This window comes from Molothrus ater, chromosome W (assembly GCF_012460135.2).
Source record: "Molothrus ater isolate BHLD 08-10-18 breed brown headed cowbird chromosome W, BPBGC_Mater_1.1, whole genome shotgun sequence".
Lineage (NCBI taxonomy): Eukaryota > Metazoa > Chordata > Aves > Passeriformes > Icteridae > Molothrus > Molothrus ater.
The window spans coordinates 3,953,075-3,975,032 of NC_050510.2; the positions used below are offsets into that span (position 1 = coordinate 3,953,075).

The 21,958-nt window shown below is 45.3% G+C and overlaps 1 protein-coding gene and 1 long non-coding RNA gene across 4 annotated transcripts in view; one reads left to right on the top strand and one right to left on the bottom strand.

Moving 5' to 3' along the window:
* Positions 1-499: 499 nt before the first annotated feature.
* Positions 500-5,166, bottom strand: LOC118701534 (uncharacterized). The gene is made up of 2 exons (XR_004982545.1): positions 4,531-5,166; positions 500-829 (listed from the first exon to the last, which is right to left on the bottom strand). It is a non-coding gene; the product is annotated as an uncharacterized LOC118701534 (long non-coding RNA).
* Positions 4,280-21,958, top strand: part of LOC118701532 (microtubule-associated protein 1B-like) — a 143,646-nt gene continuing 125,967 nt past the window's right edge. For 2 of the 3 annotated variants that reach the window (XM_036406188.2, XM_036406190.1), the window contains exons 1-2: positions 4,280-4,600; positions 21,070-21,171. In XM_036406188.2, coding sequence (XP_036262081.1) covers positions 4,420-4,600; positions 21,070-21,171 — 283 coding nt within the window. In that variant the 5' untranslated portion in view covers positions 4,280-4,419. The remainder of the gene's footprint in view (positions 4,601-21,069; positions 21,172-21,958) is intronic. The other variant, XM_036406189.2, reaches the window with a different exon arrangement.

Below are 21,958 nucleotides of genomic sequence, written 5' to 3' on the forward strand. Positions count from 1 at the left end.
TACCTGATGGCTGTAAAAATGCTTGTCCACAGTCTAGAACTTTCAATGTAATGGTGTAGCCATGATATTTTCTGAAAAATCCTTTCCTTAGGATTTTTTCTCCTGAGAAGCTGAGAGGCCTCAGGAACAAAATGTAAACAATAATTATCTGCTGCTGTGGAATGCAACAGGTGGATCTGTGATTGGTCTCATCTGGTTGTTTCTAATTAATGGCCAATCACAGTCCAGCTGTCTGGACTGTCTCGGTCAGTCACAACATTTGATTATCATCCCTTTTCTATTCTTTGCTAGCCTTCTGATGAAATCCTTTCTTCTATTCTTTTAGTATAGTTTTAATATAATATATATATATCATAAAATAATAAATCAAGCCTTCTGAAACATGGAGTCAGATCCTCATCTCTTCTCTCTTCCTGGGACCCCTGTGAACACCATCACATAATGGTAGCTCAGAAAAATAGTCTACATTGGATGCAACATGCAAACACATCACACCATATTAATCAAGGCTCTCAATGCTATATTTATGCAGAGGAACTATTCATATAAAAAATACTAGGTGCTATAGGCAGATATAACATTAATATTAACCAGAACCTACAACAACGTTTCAATCTTTGCAAATTCCTCTAGGCAAATAAGACATGTTATTTCGAATTAGTCCAGTGTGCCCCGAAACAAAGTATATATTCTAAGAAACAGGACTGATGAATTGGTTCATCCAGGCAAGTACTCTGTTTCTGAGGAACAGGCAGAGAATTTGAGCAGTCAGTACTGGAAGGAGCTGTACACAGAGGAAGTGTCTTCTCAGTCAAGGACCAGAGGTTATCTTAAAAAAAAAACAGGCTGTAAAAATTTATATCCTTTCCCAGGTTGCAGTGAGATTTCTCCCACATAACTTTAGCCATACTGTTGCCTGGAATCACACAGAATCACTAGGTTGGAAGAGACCTTCAAGATCATCGAGTCCAACCCATGCCCTAACACCTCTACTAGACCATGGCACTGAGTGCCACATCCAGTCTTTTTTTAAACACATCCAGGGATGGTGAGTCCACCACCTCCCCAGGCAGACCATTCCAGTACTTTATCACCCTTTCTGTAAAAAACTCTTTCCTAATATCCAACCTATATTTCCCTTCGTGCAGCTTAAGACTGTGTCCTCTCATTCTGTCAGTTGCTGCCTGGAGAAAGAGACCAACCCCCACCTGACTACAGCCACCTTTCAGGAAGTTGTAGAGTGATAAGGTCACCTCTGAGTCTTCTTTTCTCCAGGCTAAACAAGCCCAGCTCCCTCAGTCATTCCTCATAGGGCTTGTGTTCCAAGCCCCTCACCAGCCCATTGCCCTCCTCTGGACACACCCAAGGGTCTCAACGTCCTTCCTAAACTGAGGGGCCCAGAACTGGACACAGTACTCAAGGTGCGGCCTCACCAGTGCCAAGTACAGGGGAAGAATGACCTCCCTGCTCCTGCTGGCTACACTATTCCTGATACAGGCCAGGATGCCGTTGGCCTTCTTGGCCACCAGGGCACACTGCTGGCTCATGTTCAGCCAACTGACGACCAGTACCCCCAGGTCCCTTTCTGCCTGGGCACTGTCCAGCCACACCGTCCCCAGCCTATAACATTGCAGGGGGTTATTGTGGCCAAAATGCAGGACTCGGCACTTGGACTTATTAAACATCATCTTACTGGACTCTGCCCATCTATCCAACTGTTCCAGGTCTCTTTGCAGAGCCCTCCTACCTTCCAACAGATCGACACACGATCCCAGCTTAGTGTCATCCGCAAATTTACTAATGGTCGACTCAATACCCTCATTCATGTTGTCAATAAAATTATTAAACAGAACTGGCCCCAGCACAGACCCCTGAGGGACACCACTGGTGACTGGTTGCCAGCTGGATGCCACACCGTTCACCACCACTCTCTGGGCCTGGCCATCCAGCCAGTTCTTAACCCAGCAAAGAGTGTACCTGTCCAAGCCATGGGCTGCCAGCTTTTCCAGGAGTTTACTGTGGGAGACAGTGTCAAAGGCCTTGCTGAAGTCCAAATAGACAACATCAACAGCCTTTCCTGCATCCACCAGGCAGGTCACCTGGTCATAAAAGGAGACCAGGTTGGTCAAACATGACCTACCCCTCCTAAACCCATGCTGGCTGGGTCTGATGCCCTGACAATCCTGTAAGAGCTGCGTGGTGACACTTGATAGAAACTGTTCCATTACTGGGTACTGAGGTCAGGCTAACTGGCCTATAATTACCAGGATCCTCCTTCCCACACTTTTTTGAATGGGCGTCACACTGGCCAGCTTCCAGTCATCTGGAACCTCACCAGTGAGCCAGGACTTGGTAAATGATAGAGAGTGGCTTCACAAGCTCATCTGCCAGCTCCCTCATCACCCTGGGATGGATCCCATCTGGGCCCATAGATTTATAAACATCCAAGTGGCTCAGCAGTTCTCTGACTGCCTCTTCCTGGATAACAGGGGGACCATTCTGCTCCCTGACACCATCTACCAACCCAGGAGGAGAGTTGTCCTGAGGACAACCCCTCTTCTAACTAAAGACTGAGGCAAAGAAGGCTTTAAGCACTTCCGCCTTCTCATCTGCAGTTACTAAGTTCCCTCCTGCATCCAATAGAGAACAAAGTTTGGTCTTACCCTTCCTTCTACCATTGATATATTTGTAAAAACATTTTTTATTATCCTTCACAAAAGTTGCCAAATTAAGTTCAAACTGAGCTTTGGCCTCTCTAATTTTTTTCCTACATGCCCTAGCAACCCTCCTAAATACTTCCTGAGAAGTCAAATCAGAAGACAAACTTTCAAAAAATATTAAAAGTGGTAACATAAAGAGCAGTTCTTTAATGAAAGCTTTCAGGTGCACAAATTATAGCTATGCTTACCCGCAGCATCGGATTTTCACAATTTTTATAAGTTTAACCAATTAGTCTACCTAGCAAGTATATTCAATAGGAGACCAGTTGTCCTGGTAACCCACCCTTGGATCTGCCCCATTGGAGTCCCTCCAAGGGGTTCTTAGCCCTTTATCTTGTTATTTCTCCCAAATGCTGATGCAAAACAGGATGTCCTTGTTAGAAATTCTTTTCTTGAAAATAAGAGTAAATAGAATTTCAAGTGTGACATGTGAGAAAGGGTAACTACTGTTCCAAAGTGTAAGAAAGTGCTAGAAACTATACAGTTATATATTAAAAACCTACAAAGCTACAAATATAAGAAAAAGCTAAAAATATTTAGGCATCAATATAAACAAGACGCTCAGTGTAAACCAGTGCCTGGCATCTGTCAGTAAAGTGAGAGGAACATCTTAGAAAGGCTGATTTATCTCAGACTGCTCTATCCTATTTTAGAGGGGGATAAGAAACTTTTAGGAGGTGATTGAATTTCTTTTCAATGAGTTTCTGTGTATTGGGGAGCAGATGACTAACTTTTACATGGTAATCAAGAGGAACCAAGCTTTTGTTTTGGCAATTGTAGATGTTTTCTGATACCAGTTCTCCCTGGAATTGCTTGAGCCCAGTCAAAATTAGTTACACAAAGCCCTTTGAACTTCTGGAGCCTTCAGAGTATGGATATAAGCATCTTGTCCAGAAACACTGCTTTTCTGGCATAAGTCATATATCTATATCTATACCTGAATGTGCAGAAAACCTATGTTTTTAGTATCTTATTAAGTGAACTGCTTTAAAACAAAACAAAAAAGTTAACAAAAATATTTAGATTGCCAGTAGGGAGGGAGGGAAATACGACTAAAATTTTGCTGCACTGCCACAAGATTCAGGAGACTGAACTCTTGGCCTTGCACAATGGAGCTGCTTTTTTCATCCAACATCAGGGTTGCAGCTGGAGCCTCGGCACGGCCATGATGCTTCAAGGCTGAGATCCTGGGAGAGCCTCGGGGAGTGGGAGATGGCCAAGACAGCAGTAAGGGTCTGGTAAGACAGGGTAAGACAGCAGGAGGGCAAAGGAGAAGGTTGTATATGTGAGGGACGACGGACCTTCGCCGGCCAGGAGAACACAAGCGGAGGGGTCACGTGGAAGGTCGAGGTGCACCTCAAGGCCACCCTTGCGGCGGTCCCTCGGGAAATTGTTCTCCCCCCTGCGTTCTTCCTGCTTCCGGGGGCCGCCGCCGGGAGCGTTTGCCGCAGATGACATCAGCTGTGCATGCTGGAAAAGTGGCTGTGCGGGGATGCGCCGGCTCCTCCCCCCCTCCCCGCCCCTTTTCCTGCTCCTTCTCCTCCTCCTCGCCAGGTCCCTGCCCTGCACCGTCTCCACATAAAAGCGCCGCCGCCTCCCCATCCATCCTCACTTTCTGCTTCCTGCGGAGCAGCCGCGGAGCGACCTTTCTTCCCCCCAGCACTCCGGAGCCGCGGTGCGGAGGAGTGAGGCGCCGGCGATGGCCACCGTGGTGGTGGTAGAAATGGATTCAGAAGCCTCCTGTAGCATCCCCAACCCCACCTCCCTCTCGCCCAGCCTTTCGTACCGCTTCCTGGACAGAAAATTTTACCTGCTGGTGGTTATTGGCGAGCTGGTGACCGAAGAGCATCTGCGGCGGGCTATCGCCAACATCGAGCGAGGTGAGACAGCGGGGAGCGGCGCCGACGCAGGAAGCGCCGGAGCCCCCACCCCGCAAACGCCTTCCCCTCAGAGGGCAGGCAGTCGCTTTCTTCCCCTTCCGCGCGGGGCCAGCAGGGGCGCTGACCGGGTTCGGCCGGCGGGGTGGGGGTGCCTGGACGCTCTTGCTTATGATCGGAGCGACACATGCAGAGCACAGACATATAAGCTGCGAAGTCTAGGTCTCTGGTTTCTTCTTTTTATTGCACGAGGGACTCTTCATCCCATCTGCGCGCACGCCCCTCCCGTCTTACCGGACTCGGAACCCTTCCGTCGGGTGCGAGCGTCGGGAAGTCGCCCGCGGCGGTCAGCGACTGAGGGCCGGTCCCCGTGCGGCGTCTGCAGGCGGCGGCGGCTCCCTGCTACCGCCCGCACAAAGATCCGCAGTCGGCTCGACGTATACTGCGCCCCACTGTTCGTCCCCAGGAGCGTCTAGCGAGCAGCGGTCAATGGTGGCAAGCCTCCTCCTCACCACTGTTGGAGTGGAGGGGCTGCGGCAGTGATCTAGCGCCGCCGAGACCTTCTGCCCGGAGACAGTGGCGGGTGGGCGCGGCGCAGTCCGCACTGCGGTCCCTATGGCAGCCCGGAGCTGACAAAGGGCGTCCGCGCCTCCAAAAGAACCGGGGCTGGAACTGGGGCGGTTGGGCTGCGGGGCGGCCGTTTGGCGTTTCCCTCGGTTCCTCAGCAAACCCTTGTTCCCCACCGCGAAACGAAATCAGCGGGCTTCAGAGCGTTTTCCTTCTCAGTGACAAAGATCCCTGAGCAGGAATGCGGCTGTGCCTATTGTGTCTAACTTTCGGCTACGAGACTTTTCTCCTGGCTGGAGAATTTTTCAGGACCTAGGCTCTATATGCACATAGATATTTCAAAACCCAAAAAGATACGGGTAATAAGGCTAATACCTGAGTGATCAGCCTCATTATTGTCCAGCTACAGGATGCTATGATTCACTGTTTATTTGTCCTTAAGACAGCAATACAGGAAGGTATTGCTAGTGAAATAACAATATTATAACTTCTCGATGTGGTTTCTGATACAATAGATTGTAGTGTACATGGAGAGGGGAACAGAGTCCTGTTGCCGTAATAGTGGCATGAAGCACAAAGAAAATTATTGCTGGGCTCTGTAGTTTGTTAAATTCAATTGATAAATGATTTTGTAACATATTTTTGTTCTGGGCTGGTGAAAACAGAAATATCAGAATCCTGTCATTGTTAGGAGAGACCTTGGAAAGGGGAATTGGTAGCAGCCTTGTCTTATAGGTGTGGTTCAGCAGTCCAGCTAGGACTTGATTTGTCTCTATCGTTTTCTCAACTATTGTTACTTTAGTTGGCAATTTCTCTTGATTCTTTTTTCATAACTGTTTGTGGTAAAAGGCTCTCTCATCACTGCTAACCAGCTTCACTGTGACCTGTGTATGTTTATTTGCTACCATTGTGTCCTAGGTACAACTACTGAGTCAGATGCTTTGTCATTCAGAGCCTCTTCAGCACTGCACTTGTCTAATGCTATCTTAAGTTTTGGTTGTGCCAGAAGTATATTGGCTACATTTATTTACATTTTTGTCCACTTGCTCTATACATTTTAATACTTATGCCCTCAAAACATTTGATGTCATTCTTCTCTGAAAAAATGCTCTTCAGTTTCTTCATTACACTCTTCTATTAGTCTCTTCTATTGTACAGTTGCTGCTACATAGCTCTGTTGCCGCTGTCTACCTCTTGCCACCTGCAGTTTTAGAACTTCAGAAGGAATGCTTTTGCCTTTTTATTAATCATTTTAGGTTAGAAGTCACCTCACTGTTCCTGGTGTCAGACAGTCTGATTGAAATTTTGCCTGCCAGGAAAAAACCTTGATCAAATTTTGAGGTGCATTGTTCTAGATGAGTATACTAGGAGTCTGAAGCTCTATGTGAGGCAAATATGATCTTGGCTAATCTCTTTCTTATGGAAAAATATGTTGTAGTCTGGAAAAAATTGCTTCTTTCAACCTTTATTCTCAACATAGCCTTAGGGTTCTTGATAACTCTGCCTCACTGTCTTCTCTGGTGCATCTCCTAAGTACCATCACTGAAAAGTGTGTATTCATGCACTGAACTACGGTACATGTCAAAGAAAACATCTGCTGATAACACATCAGTGGTGTGATACCATGCAACCTGGTGGAATGTGGAGTCATTTCTCAACATGTCATGAAGAGGGAATAGTATGGTGAGCTGAATTTCCAGTAATTACACTTAGGATGTCACTTTGTTAAGGGGGCAATCTTCCAACCCATTGTCCACCAAAAAAGGAGGGAGCAAAGACAAAACTTCAAGATTTTTCCACCGTTTGGCAGATGCCATTGGGTGTGCCCTGTCTGCTGTCTGCTAAGTCCTATGTCTAGAGGCATTGCACTCCTAAGCCTGCAGAAATAGCTCCAGTCATACTTCCAGTAGTTACTTCCATGCTTTTAATGATATACATCATCGGATTGATCTTTGATTTTAGTTCCAGAATTGCCTCTGTTCTACCCAAACCTGATTTGGTATATAATACATTATACTACATTATAATGTATGTCCAGATTTTTTGCATCCAGAATGCTGAATCATACAGCTGCAGATTTGGGATATTCTATTGTCATGAGTTGGCACTGGCACAATGCCAGTGCACCCATGAAAATATTTTTTTCTCAAATGGCTGCTGTGAGATACGACCAGAAACAGAGCAGAGCAGGCTCAAGCTTAGAAATAAATTTAAAAAACTTTATTACCCTATACTATAATAAAAGGAACACACAGAATTCAAAATGAAAACCTTCCAAAACATTCCTCCTCCCCCCACCCAATTTCCACCAAAGCACAGTGAGACAAAACTTTGGATTCTCAGTCAAATTGCCACTTCTCAGATAATCAATTCTCAGTTCATCAAGGGAGAGAGGAATCTTTCTTGTACCATAGTCTACCACAGGAAACACAGTTGAAACCTCTTATGTTTCCATGGCACTACCCAGAGAAAATCTGCTATCGTGACATCCTCCTTCCATGTACAGTGCTCTCACCACCGTCCATGGACCAAAACTGCTTATAGGGTTCCTTTTAAGGATGCTTTGCCAAGTACCAAAAAAAACCAATTGCTCATTTTGGGACAACAGTCCCCCCCCCCCCCCCCCCCCCCATTTTCACCTCCCCTGGGGCCAAGGGTCTTGAGAACAGAGATCTTCTTCTTCCCTGAAGACAGAGGGCACCACCACACCTTCCTCATCTTTCTCTGTTCACTCCTGCACTGGCAGTCACTGCAGCAGGTCACTCTCAGTCCTGCACTAGCAATCACTACAGCAGGTCACTTTCTTGGCTCAAGCCATTGCATCCCCCTAAATGCAGTCTCTGTGTGTCACGATCCGTCCTTACGAATGGGTTTCGTGATGGTTCGTGGATTGATCTCAGGGTGCAAAAAACCGACACGGCACAGGGGATTTGCAGTAATAATCAAAACAAATATACCTTTATTGAATGACCACAGCAAAATGCGATAGAGGGATTAAGGGAGAGAAAAAGATAGAGAGAGAGAAAAGGGGGGGGGGGGGGGGATGATATAGCTACCAAATGTAGAGACAAAGTTCTTTGGTCCAGTCCAGCCGAGGATCTGCCTGTTACGTCGGGGAGATTTCGAAATCTCTAGCTAACTCAGAGGTTTTTATTATGATAACTCTATTGGAAATTGTGAGGGGGGGGGAAACAGATACAATAAGGAATAGATGTAACAGGTAGTCCATGTTCGCAGCAGTAAGCGAGAGCCATTGTTTTCTTGGTCCAGTGGTCACATCCTGCAGGCAAACATCTCACTTTGGTCAGCTTGCCTCCCCCACACACCTCCCCCAGGTTGGGGGCTTCAGTCCCAGTCCTTGGAAAGAGGAGAGGGGCCTTTTCACATGGGGGTTTCATGTCTCAGTCTTTGATGGAGAGGCTTCTTACATCTCAGTCTGTCTGTCACAGTGGTTGTAAAACAGGTGAGGGTCTTCTGTGGGAGACCACCTGAAACTCAAGTCCAGCCAGGCCAAGAGGTGGGACAGCTTCCAAGGCTATTGTTGCAAAAAGGGCACGGTGCCCCTTCTTCTCATTGGGCTCAGTGTAGCATACAGCAAACAACACCTGTGAAAACAATAGCTTAGCAACGCTCTCAGGTCACAGGCACATGACTTTCCCCCTACAGGTTCAGCAGACATTAGGGGTTTTGTTTTTTCGGTGGTCTCCCCAATGACAATTGTGAGGCAGATGAGGGATATTTTGGACAGACTCTCACACTGTGTTACAGGAAAATTGGTTCAGTCTATGGCTGTACAAGAAAAAGTCCAGCCAAAGGCCAGTCCATCATCTCTTCCCACCTAGGATTCTTTCCCATCTTCTTCTGACATCTCAGGTCCCAGGCTGCCTCTCTTTTTCAGATCAAGGAGGATTAGTGTTTCGAAAAGTTTTCTTTGTCCAAGAAAGGGTTAAAGTCTCGGGCTCTGCTGCCCTCAGGATGGCTGAAATCTCACAGCAGCCTGCCCAGGACTCCCACAGCTGGGCACCTTCCCCCCCCCCCTTCTCTTTCCCCTCTCCTTGCGGTGCTGCCAAATTTCAAGGTGGCATAGGCTCTCTCTCTCTGGGGGGGGAGGGGGGGGGCTGTCTGGGACATCTCAGTGTTTCTCCAGCCCTCCATCCTGCAGAGACTGGCCCGGTTCCATTCCCTTCACCCCCCTTCTCTGTCCAGGGCTCCTGGCCTACCTCAGCCTAGGCTGCATGGCTTCCCCTCCCCCGCCCAGCCTGTGGCTGGGCAGGGGAGGTCTGAACTCTTCACTGACTGGAACAAAAGAGAGTTCCTCTGGGCGTTCTCTGCTTTTAACCCCCTGTGTTCTTAGAGGCGTGTCCATGTCTTCAGTGGTTACACCAGGTGTCAATATCCAAATCTGACCACTGATTGGTTTGGCTATAACTTCCTGAGAAAACTCACTTCCTTGTCAACTTATGACATCTATTCAAATCCCAACTTCAGCTTCTAGCACTACTGTGTGCATGGTATATCTAGGCTTTTTCTTTTTGGACATTTTGGAAATTACCTGACTCATTAGTCCATGTCTAATCAGAATCTTATCCCTACTGTAAATTAGGATTAATAACAAAAGCAGCTAGGGATGGATGGTTGACAGATCCTATCATCAGTAGCATTAAGTGGTTTGACCTTATCTGGATGCCAAGTGTCCATCTAAGCCATTCTATCACTCCTCTCTTCAAGAGGACAGGTATTGTAGATGAGTGACCCCCATCTGGGGAATAACATGCAGTGACTCCAATGATTCTAGAAGGCTGAGCAATTGCTTTATTAAGCTATACTATATTACACTAATACTCTATTATAACTATACTAAGAGATACTAAAGAAAAACCCGTGACTCTCTCCAAGTCACGACACAGCTTTGACCTAATTGGCCAATCAATCCAAACAACCATCACCGATGTCCAATTAACAAATCACTCTCAGTAAACACTCTCCATAACACATTCCACATGTGCCAAACAACAGGAGCAGCAAGTAGAGATAAGAATTGTTTTCTCTTCTCTGAGCTTTCTCACTGCCTTCTGCAGGAAAAATCCTGGGAGAGAGAATTACGTCTCTCTCTGTTCAGAGAATGTGAATACCACAGACAGGGAAGTAAAAATATAATGAAAGGCTTGTGGGTTGAGATAAGGAGAGGGAGAGATCACTCACCAATTACTGTCACAGGCAAAACAGACCTGACTTGGGGAAATGAATTGAATTTATTACAAATCAAATCAGAGTAGGATAATGAGAAGTAAACCCAATTCTTAAAAAACCACCTTCCCCTCATGTTGCAGCCTGAATGGCTGCTAGTAAAGTCCATGGTAAAGAAGCAAAAAGGGCCTTTGCATAATATTCACAGATGTTTAATTCAGCTGCGCAGTGAGATCTTCAGGTCCCAGACACCCACACACCCGGAGGGTCCAGCTCTCTCCCTCCAGGGGCCCCTGGGGCTGACCTTGGTCTCCAGGCAGTACAAAGGTAAGGCCCAATCAGGAAAAAGGGAGGGAGTGGCTCAGGAACACCTATGTTCAGGCATAGGAACAGGGGAAGGAGCCAATGGGGTGTAACTTAGGAGAAGCCCCTCCAGGGCCTCCACACCCCCACCCCTCCCTTCTTCCTGGGTTTTAACTTTATGCCCGATTTTCTACCTCCTTCTCACCGGTGGCACAAGGGGATGGGGAATGGTTGTTTCTGCCACTCCCTCCTCAGGGGGAGGACTCCTTCACCTGGTCCAGCATGGGCATCTCTCTCCATGGGTGCACAGGTTCTACCAGGAGCCTGCTCCAGCACTGTCTTCCCATGGAGCCACAGCCTCCTTCAGGGCACATCCACCTGTTCTGGTGTGGGGTTGTCCAAAGGCTGCATGTGGATATCTGCTCCACTCAACCTCCATGGGCTGCAGGGGGACAGCTGCTTCACCATGATCAACACCATAAGCTGCAGGGGAATCTCTGCTCTGGTGGCTAGAGCACCTCCTTCACTAACCTTGGTGCCTGCATAATTGTTTCTCTCACATATTTTCACTCCTTTCCAGCTGCAATTTGCTTCTGCACAGTAACTTTTTTCCTCCTTCTTATATATGCTATCACAGAGGTATTATTACTGTCACTGATTGGCTTGGACTTGGTTCATCTTGGAGCCAACTGGTGTTTGCTTCACTGGACATAGGAAAGGCTTCTGACAGTTTCTTGGAGAAGCCATCCTGTAGCTCGCCCACTACCAAAACCTTGACATGCAAACCCATGTTATGAACTAGTTTAACACAGAAGACCAAAGGAAACTAAGCCTCTGTGAATAAAACAGATCGGACCCAGAAAAGTTTGAAATATACACAAAAAACATTATTAAAACCAAATGAGGTTAGATGTTGGTGCTAAAAAATGGATATATGTTATTTAATAGTAAAAGAGGCAAAGAGAAAGAAAGATAAAAGAAAGAAAGAAATAGAAAAAGAAGTGTGTGTGGAAGCTAGGGGGACAGGGAGAGGGTGATGGGGTTAGGTAGAAACATCACCCATCCAAGGGGTCCCAATGACGTCTCATGGCTTCCCTCCATCTGGTCTTCTTGGTGGTGAGGGTCCCCTGCCGCCGTGCTGTGCCACACCATGCCACGCCAAAAAGTATAAAATCCAGTGGATTAATAAATGTTTGGGCCAGGTGGGAATGCCCAGGTCCCTCCCTTGCAGGGGCCCAGTTTGACACTGTCCCCCTGCAACACTGTGAATCTGTTGCATCATGTTGCAGTGCTCTGGTGCAGGGTCTGGGGACCCCTTTGGGGGGGGCTTTCATGGGGCATGACACCCCTCTGCTGTGGATAAGCTTTTCCCAGGGTGAAGGGGCCCCTGCAGCTGGGCTCCTCTGCACAGTGGAGGATGGGCATTCCCTGCCTCTGACCAGAGGCTTTTTCACCAGAAACCCAAAGCCTCTCTTCCCCCCCTCCCCTTTGGTGTGAGGGTCTGTTCGAGCCTTGCAGCTGATAGCCCTGGGGCTATGGTCTCCACCTCAAAGGTGCTAAGCTTGATCCCTCTGTGAATGTATTTCTTCTCTCCCCATACCCGAATTTACTTTATATTATCTCCATCAGGGAGCAGTCCAGGGCCTCAGTCAGAAGGCCTATTCAGGGTGTGGTAGTCTTCTCTGCAGCTTTTGTACAGTTTTGTTATAATAGGCAAAGGTCTTTCATGAAGATGCTTAAGCCATAAATCATAACATTCAGTCTCCCAATAACCCAATAACCCAATACACAGCATTGTTGAATCATAGTCCATATTGCTTAATTGATCTCTAGAAAGCTTCGTAGCCTCTCCACACAAGCCTGCTGCCAGAGGCCAGTGAGCTATCTTCTAGTTTCTTGAAGTTCAGCACCTTGTTGGGAGGAAAGGGTTAAAAGTAGAAGAATGATGAGGAGATGGTAGATTCTCTTAAGTCACCTTGCAGCTGGGAACATCAGGGCCTGGAGAATAAGTGTTGCAAACCCCAAATATTATGCCTACTGCTGTTTATCCTCTCTGTAGTAATAACATAGGTGTTTGGAGAGATTTGGAGGCACTCTCATGGACATTCTTGAGCTTCCTGTTTTAGGAGAGAGATCAATGCTCAGAGATCATAAAAAGCACATGCACGGGCCCTTGATAAATTGGTGCAAGCAGCAGGCCTGCCACCTGTCAAAATGGACTGAGCCTAATGGGGTCTGCATTCCCACTTGTGTGTCTCTACCTGGATGTTGCTTCAGGATCCTCCAGTTAGCCAGTTAATTAAATAAATTTACTCTTTGCATTTCAGCTGTGGTTTTGTGGTTGTTCTTCTGGCCACCTGCCTGTGTCGATTAACACAAACTTCTTTTCAATGTACTTCAGCTTTGTGATCAGTGTCAGTTTACTAGTCATAGTTTTCATATGTGCTTTATGTGTGTGGTATTATATCATCATTACTTTCTTGCTCTCAGAAATTTCCAAGACCTGGAAAAAGTTAAAGCCTGCTGGGCTGTATTTGTCTGACAAGACTACACTCCAAAAATGCACTATATGGCCAAGAGGTTTTTGAGAAATGAAGATAAGGAGACTTACAGAAGACTCTCACTGCTTGTGCTTGTGAACAATGATGCATAAATTCAGGAAGTGGAGGTGGCCAGTTATAGTTCAGTTATTTTTCTCTTGAGTGGTTATGAAACACACAGGCGATACTTTATTTCCAAAATTATTTCGTTTCAAATGGCAGCTGCTTAATAGCTGGTAGCATATCACAGTAAGAAGCATGGTCCTTCCTTGACTGGGATGCTGACAAGGAAAAGCCATGAATGAATTACCCCTGAAGAGGCTTCAGGCTCTTGAAATGCAAAGGTTTTCCTACACAGAGCTGCAATGGGAAACCATCAACACAGATCTGGTTTCTCTGCTCTTCCCCCTCTTTCTCCTTCTCTACTTTCAGCCCTTACAACAGGGTTTCTGACAGTGCAAGACTTGATGTTTCTGCTGCCTTGAAAGAGAATATATTGCATGAGAGGCAGTGTTGACAATAAAGTTTGCAGCCTGAAATCCTGACAAGAGTTATGAGAAGAAATATTAGTGCTAGTCTCATGGTAAGGGGTTGACCACACAGCTCTTAAAGCATTTCTGTACCCCAAAGGTACCAAAACTCAAAGTGATTTAACTAAAAGATTTCATGAAACCACATGCTCAGGAATGTGGGGAGAGGTCACTAGACAGTTCCTCACATGCAATCCCTTATGCATTTGCCAGCTCGTTTGTGTATGTTTAACGACCTTACTTTAGGGGAAAAAGAAAAAATCGCTATAATGTTGGTGTTCAAAATCACTGCAGGGCTTGGATTTACCAGTAGTGAAACTGTTTGCTCATTATTTTCAAAACAAAGCAAGAAAACAATAGGAAAAAATCATAGAATCATAGAATGGTTTGGGTTGGAAGGGACCTTAAAGATCATCTAGTTCCAACCCCCCTGCCATGGACAGGGACACCTTCTACTAGACCAGGTTGCTCAGAGCTCCATCCAAACTGGCCTCTCTTATAGCCAGGTCTTCTCAGAACCTTCTCTTTTCCAGGCTGAACAACTCTAACTCTCAGTCTTTCCTCATAGGAGAGGTGCTCCAGCCCATCATCTTCGTGGCCCTCCTCTGGACCCAGTCCAACATGACCTTCTTATGTTGGGGGCCCTAGAACAGGACACAGTACACCAGGTGGAGGTCTCATAAGAGCTGAGAAGAAGGGGAGAATCACCTCCCTTGACCTTTAGGTCATGCTTCTTTTGATGCAGCCCAGGATGTGGTTGGTTTTCTGGGCTGCAAACACACATTATTTTATCATGTCAAGCTTAGAATCATATCAGGGATCTCTTACCCAGGAGACCAGGGTAAAGGAATCTAGAGGGTAGTGGTCAATGGCTCAGAGTGCTGTGCTTTGGGGTTCCGTATTGGGACCAATGTTATTTAATATCTTCATTAATAACATAGACAAAGGCATCAAGTATACCCTCAGCATATTTGCTGATGACACCAAGCTGAGTGGTGCAGTTGACACCTGAAGGACAAGATGTCATCCAGAGGGACTTGGACAAGCATGAGAAGCAGGCCCATGGGAATCTCATGAGGTTTAACAAGACCAAGTGCAAGGTGCTCTACCCAGGTCAGGGCAGCCCCTGCTATTAATACAGGCTGGGGGATGAACAGATTAAGAGCAGTCCTGCTGAGAAGGACTTGGGAGGTGCTGGTAGATGAGAGGCTGGACATAAGCCAGCAGTGTGTGCTCACAGCCCAGAAAGCAAATTTTATCCTGGGCTGCATCCAAAGCAGCATGGCCAGCAGGTTAAGGGACTTGATTCTGCCCCTCTGCTCTCATGAGACACCACCTGGAATGCTGCATCCAGCTCTGGGGTGCCCAGTACAGCAAGGACATCAACCTGTTGGAGTGAGTCCAGAGGATGGGCACCAAGATGATAAGAGGTATGGAGCACCTTTCCTACAGGGAAAGGCTGAGAGAATTAGGACTGTTCAGCCTGGAAAAGAGGAGGCTTCAGGGTGACCTAATTGTGGCCTTACAGTACCTGAAGGGAGCCTACAAGAAAGATGGAGAGAGACTATATACAAGAGCATGGAGTGACAGGACAAGGGGGAATGGCTTCACACTGAAAGAAGGTAGGTTTAGATTAGATATTAGGAAGAAATTCTTTACTGTGAGGGTGGTGAGGCACTGGAAAAGGCTGCCCAAAGAAGTTGTGGATGCCACATCTCTGGAGGCCACGCTAGATGGAGCTCTGATCAACCTGGTCTAGTGGAAGGTGTCCCTGCCCATTGCAGAGGGCTTGGAACTAGATGATCTTTAAGGTCCCTTCCAATCCAAACCATTCTGTGATTCTGTGAATCTTGGAAGAAAGACTCTTGGGTCAAGGGGGATTAGATTAGAGAACACCTATGCAAGCTTGTCATCCAGAACTCCATGGGCCCTGACAGGATGCATCTACAAGTGCTGAGAGAGCTGGTGAATGCCATAGCTAGGACATTCACAATCGTATTTGAAAGGTCATGACAATCAGGAGAGGTGCCTGAGGACTGAAAGAAAGCAAATGTCAACCCCGTCTTCAAAAACGGCAAGAAAGAGTACCTACGGAACTACCGGCCAGTCAGCCTCACATCGACCCCTGGAAAGGTGTTGAAGCACCTCATTTTGGAGGCCATCTCTAAGCACATGGATGACAAGAATCACAGAAGCACACAATAAGCTGAATTGGAAGTGACCTACAATGATCATCAAGTCCAACTCCTAGCCCTACGCAGCACCATTCCCAAGAATCATATCATGTGCCCAAGAGTGTTGTCTAAACTCTGTCATGCTTGGTGCTGTGACCACTCCCCTGGGGTGCCTGTTCCAGTTTCCAACCACCCTCTGGGTGAAGAACCTTTTTCTAATATCCAACCTAAACCTCCCCTGACACAACTTCAGGCCATTCCCTCAGGTCCTGTCACTGGTCACCACAGAGAAGTGATCAGTGTCTGCCCCTTCTCTTCCCTTCATGAGGAAGTTGTAGACTGCAATGACTCCCCTCAGTCTCCTCCAGGCTGAACAGACCAAGTTACCTGAGCCATTCCTCATACAGCTTCCCTCTCAAGGCCCTTCACCATTTTAATTGCCCTGGTTTGGATGCTAATAGTTTAATATCTTTCTTACATTGCAGTCACCAGAGCTGCACACAATATTCAAGGTAAGGCCACACCAAAGCAGAGTAGAGTGGGACCATCACCTCCCTTGACCGTCTGGCAATACTGTGCTTGATGCATCCCAGAATATGGTTCGCCCTCCTGGCTGTCAGGGCACACTGTTGAATCATATTCAACTTGCCATCAACCAGGACCCCCAGATCCCTTTCTTCAGGGCTGCTCTCTAGCCTCTCGTTCCCCAGTCTGTACAGATATCCAGGGTTGTCCCATCCCAGGTGCAGAATCTGGAACTCATCTTTGTTAAACGCTGGGGATTGCCCAGCCCTCTAATTTGTTACAGTTCCTCTGCAGGTCCTCTGCCTTCAAGGGAGTCAGAAGCTCCTCCCAATTCAGTGTCATTGGCAAACTTAGTATTTATGAAGACAATTAAGAGCAGTGGCCTAAGATAGAGTCCTGCAAAACCCCACTAATGACTAGACTAATTAATTGGTTTTGTGGTCCTGGCTGGGTGGCCTATAGTAGACTCCCATGATGACATCCACTATATTTGTTTGTCCCTTAATCCTTACCCAGAGGTTCTCAACCATGCCATTACCAACTGCAAGCTCTGTTGTGTGAGTTGACACAGGCAGGCAGCCAGAACAAACTCATGGGTAGAATACAAAGAATCAATTTATCTCTGTTATCTCACTAACTGGGTTATCCCCAAAGCAAAACCCAGGCAGAAGCACTCAAGTGGAGACACAGGCACCATTAAACTTGGTCTATGATAGAGGATCACTGGCCTGCTTTTCATACAGGCTTACCTAGGGAAATTCCCAGCTGCAAGGTCACTTGATCTATTTACAATCTGCCTTACCAGTTTTCTGCTTTTAACCCATTCCTCCCAACATCCATACATTCCAGCCCATCCATTACCTACTATGCCCCTCCCCCACCTTGCCTGCTCTGCCTATCCCTCCTGAAGATACTGTAACCATCCATCATGGCACACCAGTCACAAGACCCATCCCACCAGATTTCACTTATGCCAATGGTGTCATATCTCTAGGACTGGACCAAGGCTTCAAGCTCCTCTTGCTTGTTCCTCATGCTGTTCATGGTGGTGTAGAAACATTTCAAGTGCAGTTCAGTGTAGCCAACAACTCGTGGAGCAGAATGAAGGATCTCACTAGTACTCAGTCCCTCCAATTTTGGCATGTCCCATTGCTTATCACTGGCAGGCCTGGTTTTGTCCCTTTCCCCTTTCCAATCTAGTTTAAAGCTCTATCAATCAGCCCTGCTAAGTCCTGAGCTTCTCATTAACCAACATCCCCAAGTCTTTCTCCTCAGGGCTGCTCTCAACCCATTATCTGCCCAGCCTGTATTTCTGCTTGGAATTGCCCTGACCCACATGCAGGACCTTGCACTTTGCCTTCTTGAATTTCATGAGCTTTGCACAGGCCCACATTTCAACCCTGTTAAGGTCCCTCTGGATGGCATCCCATTTCTCCAGTGTGTCAACTGTACCACACAACTTCATGTCATTGACAAACTTGCTGAGGGTGCATTCTGTCCCACTGTCCATGTCACTGACAAAGATGTTAAACAGCTCTGCTCCCAATACCAACTCCTGGGGAATGCCACTTGTCACTGGTCTCCACTGGACATTGAGCAATTGACCACAACTCTTTGAGTGCAACCATTCAGCCAATTCCTATTGTATTTGTGGGACTCCCATGGCAGGAAGGAATGATGAATCTGACTCCATGTTCTCAGAATGCTAATTTATTATTTTATGATACTATATTATATTAAAGAATACTATACTAAACTATACTAAAGAATACAGAAAAGATACTTACAGAAGGCTAAAAAGATAATAATGAAAACTCGTGACTCTCTCCAGAGTCCCAACACAGCTTGGCACTAATTGGCCAAAGAGTGAAAACAACCCACACCAGAAACCAATGAAACAATCACCTGTTGGATAAACAATCTCCAAACACATTTCACATGAGCAAAACAGAGGAGAAGCAAATGAGATAATTATTGTTTTAATTTTTCTCAGAGGCTTCTCAGCTTCTCAGGAGAAAAATCCTGGGCAAAGGGATTTTTCAGAAAATGTGAATGTGACAAATTCCTTATTCACCAATTGGTCCACCTGTCAAATTCACGTCTCTGCAGTTTAGAGACAAGGATGTTGCTTCAGATAGTGTCAAATGCTTTGCACAAGTCCAGGTAAAGTCAGTTGTTCTTCCCTTATCCATCAACACTGTAACCCCATTACAGAAGGCCACCAAATTTGTCAGGCACTATTTGCCCTTAGTGAAGACATTTTGGCTGTCACCAATCATCTTATTTTCCATGTGCCTTAGCATAGTTTCCAGGAGGATCTTCTTCATGATCCTGCTGGGCACCGAGAAGAGACTGACTGGCCTGTAGTTCCTCAGGTCTTCCTTATTTCCCTTTTTAAAATTGGGGATTATGTTTTCCCTTTATTCAGTCAGTGAGAACTTCACCGGACTTCTCAAATATGATGGGCTGTGGCTTAGCAACTCCATCCGCAAGTTCCCTCAGGACCCATGGATGCATCTCATCATCAGGTTCCATGGACTTGTGCATCTTCAGGTTCCTTAGGTGCTCCTGAACTTGATCATCTTCTACAGTGGTTGGTTCTTCATTCTCCCAGTCCCTGCCTTTGCCTTCTGTGACTCAGGCAGTGTGGCTGAAGCACTTGTCAGTGAAGACTGAGGCAAAACCGTCATTCAATACCTCAGCCTTCTCCATATGTTCGGCTACCAGGTCTCCTGTTTCCTTACGGAGAGGGTCCACCCTTTCCCTAGTCTTCCTTTTATCATCAATGTACCTATAGAAGCTTTCCTTGTTGCCCTTGACATCCCTGGCCAGGTTTAATTCTCTCAGGGCTTTAGCTTTCCTAACCTGATCCCTGTCTGCTCAATCTCTGTATTCCTCCCAGGCTACTTGTCCCTGCTTCCACTTTCTGTTGTCTTCTTCTTTGTGTTGAGTATTTCCAGGAACTCCTTTTTCATCCACACAAGGCTCCTGTCATTTTTGTTTGACTTCCTCTTCTCTGGAATGCATTGCTTCTGAGCTCAGAAGAGGTGATCCTTGAATATCAACCAGCTTTCTTGGGCCCCTTTTCCCTCCAGGGCCTTATCCCATGGTACTCTACCAAGCAGATCCCTGAAGAGACTAAAGTCTGCTCTCCTGAAGTCTGAGAGACTTTATTTTTATAAAGAAAAATCCTAAAACATGTTCTGTTAGTTTGTTGTAGGTTTTGGTTTGGTTTTGGTGTTTTGGGTTTTTTTTTTTAATTTAGTCATCATAATGTTATGGTAGGAAACAATAAATTTTCGTTTTGGCTACAGTGATTTTTTTTTCTGGTCAAATTTGAATCCTTAAAAATACATTTCAGAAAAATACATTTTATGATAATATATTTGTCAAATGTCTCACTTTCTAAGTAGCCGGGGGAAAAGTGGTAGTGAATAAAGATGAGATTTATTTTTTTAAAGAAAAAAGATCAAGCATAGCATTTTAGTCTTAAAACTAGGATTTTGATATTACATTAACAAAAGATCACTTAAATTTTAATTTAAATAGGGAATGCTTCAAAGCTTTTGAATGAAGAAGTCAGCAATTTAATATTTTGTATTTAAATATTAATTTGCAACATGCTACGTGTTGTCTTTATTTTTTTTCTCATACAATTGTCTTGCAATAGGGCTAACGTATCTCCTGAGTTATTCAGTCTTTTCAGTTTTATAAAACAGTGTATTGCTATTTTAAAGTAAATTCCAGGACATCTCATAATGTGGCTATTAGGATGTTGGAACCAGCAGTCATAAATCAGGGGCCTTGAATGATTGTTACCTTTTGGAAAGGCAGATTTCCTCTTGCTTGTGACTGATCCCCATCCAGAGTGCTTTTTGTGAGTGCTCAGCACTTTGCAAAGGATAGCTGCATGGCTTGAAAGGAGTAGTGAGTCGTTAAAACCAAAGATCATGGACAAAGACTCTCTAACTAGTCAAATTTAAAAAGTGGTATGTTTATTAACACTGGCAGGTGGTATGGGAGTCGTCCCCAAAAGGCGTGACCACACTGCACAAGGTTCTTTGTCCTCTATTCTTTGTCCTCCGAGATCTTACATACAATACATATGCATAACCCCAGCACCTCCCATCCTCGCTCTGTATTAAAATGAGGTTATTAGTTCTTCATGCGTGTGCAATTCTTCTCCTGAATTGGGTTGGTGGTCTTGAATTGGGTCAGTGGTCTTAACAGATGAAGTCAGGAATGTCTTCATCAGGTCTCCATGACCCTCTGGCACGATCTAAGGCCCCCTGCTTCGTGATTGATTGATGTAAAGCCCAGGTGCTAACCATTTTTCTATTGGTTTCAATATGTTCACTTCACTTCCTTCTACAAACAAGCTCATAATGGCAAACAATATAACAATCAGCTCTAGCTTAAGCATCTAATAATCATTAACCTATCATCTACGTATTTACCTTACATCCTGATCAAAATTAATTGCTTCTAACCCTCAGCTGAAATCTTAACTTTTTGAAATCATGCTTCAGTAGAGGTTGGTTTTGGAATTTAGAAATATGCGAATGTCATTAGTGTAAATGGAGAAATAATCAATTAAAACAGTGCTCATATATCAAGGTAGACAGGTCTTGCATTTTAAATTTTAGGAATCCGATCATGGGATACAAGCTTGATTGAACGCAACTTGGATCAAGAACTAAGACTTTTTGTATCCCGCCATTCAGCTCGATTCTCTCCTGAAATTCGAGGTGAGTTTTTGGAAATGTTGGTGAAAGTTTTATATGTTTTTTTTAATGAGCAGAATTAACAAATACACTCAGGTATTGGGTGGACTTCTTTCATTTGTGATTCTCTACAATGAATACTTTTTTTCTTTGTTTAAAATAAAACCTGAAAATTATAGTTCATTTTAACTTTCTGACAACAGGAAATCTGAAAGATTTAAATAATCAGCCTTTTAGGTTAGCTTCATGTATCTCACCACGATTATTTTAGCAGTAGATGTTAGTTTTAGGCCACTTTTAAAGTTAAGTGAAACTCACTTTTTGACTGAATAGTTTGTTTGTGTAGCACCAATCTAGTAGTCCTGGAGACTGAAGCTGTTCCTCACTGTGGTAGGTAGAGCACATACAGAAAATAACCTGAAAGGTTAGCTTTACAGTTTGATAGAGCCAGAAATGGCATCATGGCTGTTGTAGGAGCATGGCTCAAACCCCATGTTTCTTCCTAAAGGACAGACTCTTTTTCTTGGTATAAAAAGCTGAGGGGTAGAGGGTCTAACTTGACTCACAGGAACTTTCTTTGGCTTGTATTAAGAAACTAGAATTTTAAAGGCTACATCTTCTCTTCTGCTGCGTTTTCTTCAAGACTGTCCTTCCTTTAGAAGATTAATAAAATAAATTTAAAAACCCAACAATTTTGTGAAGTGTAAAATTTCATTTTATTCTCAGTGCATGGAAACTGTATATTTGGTAAGTTTTTTAACATGTCATTACTTTAACACAAATGGTTAGAGAGTATATGATGGATTAATTT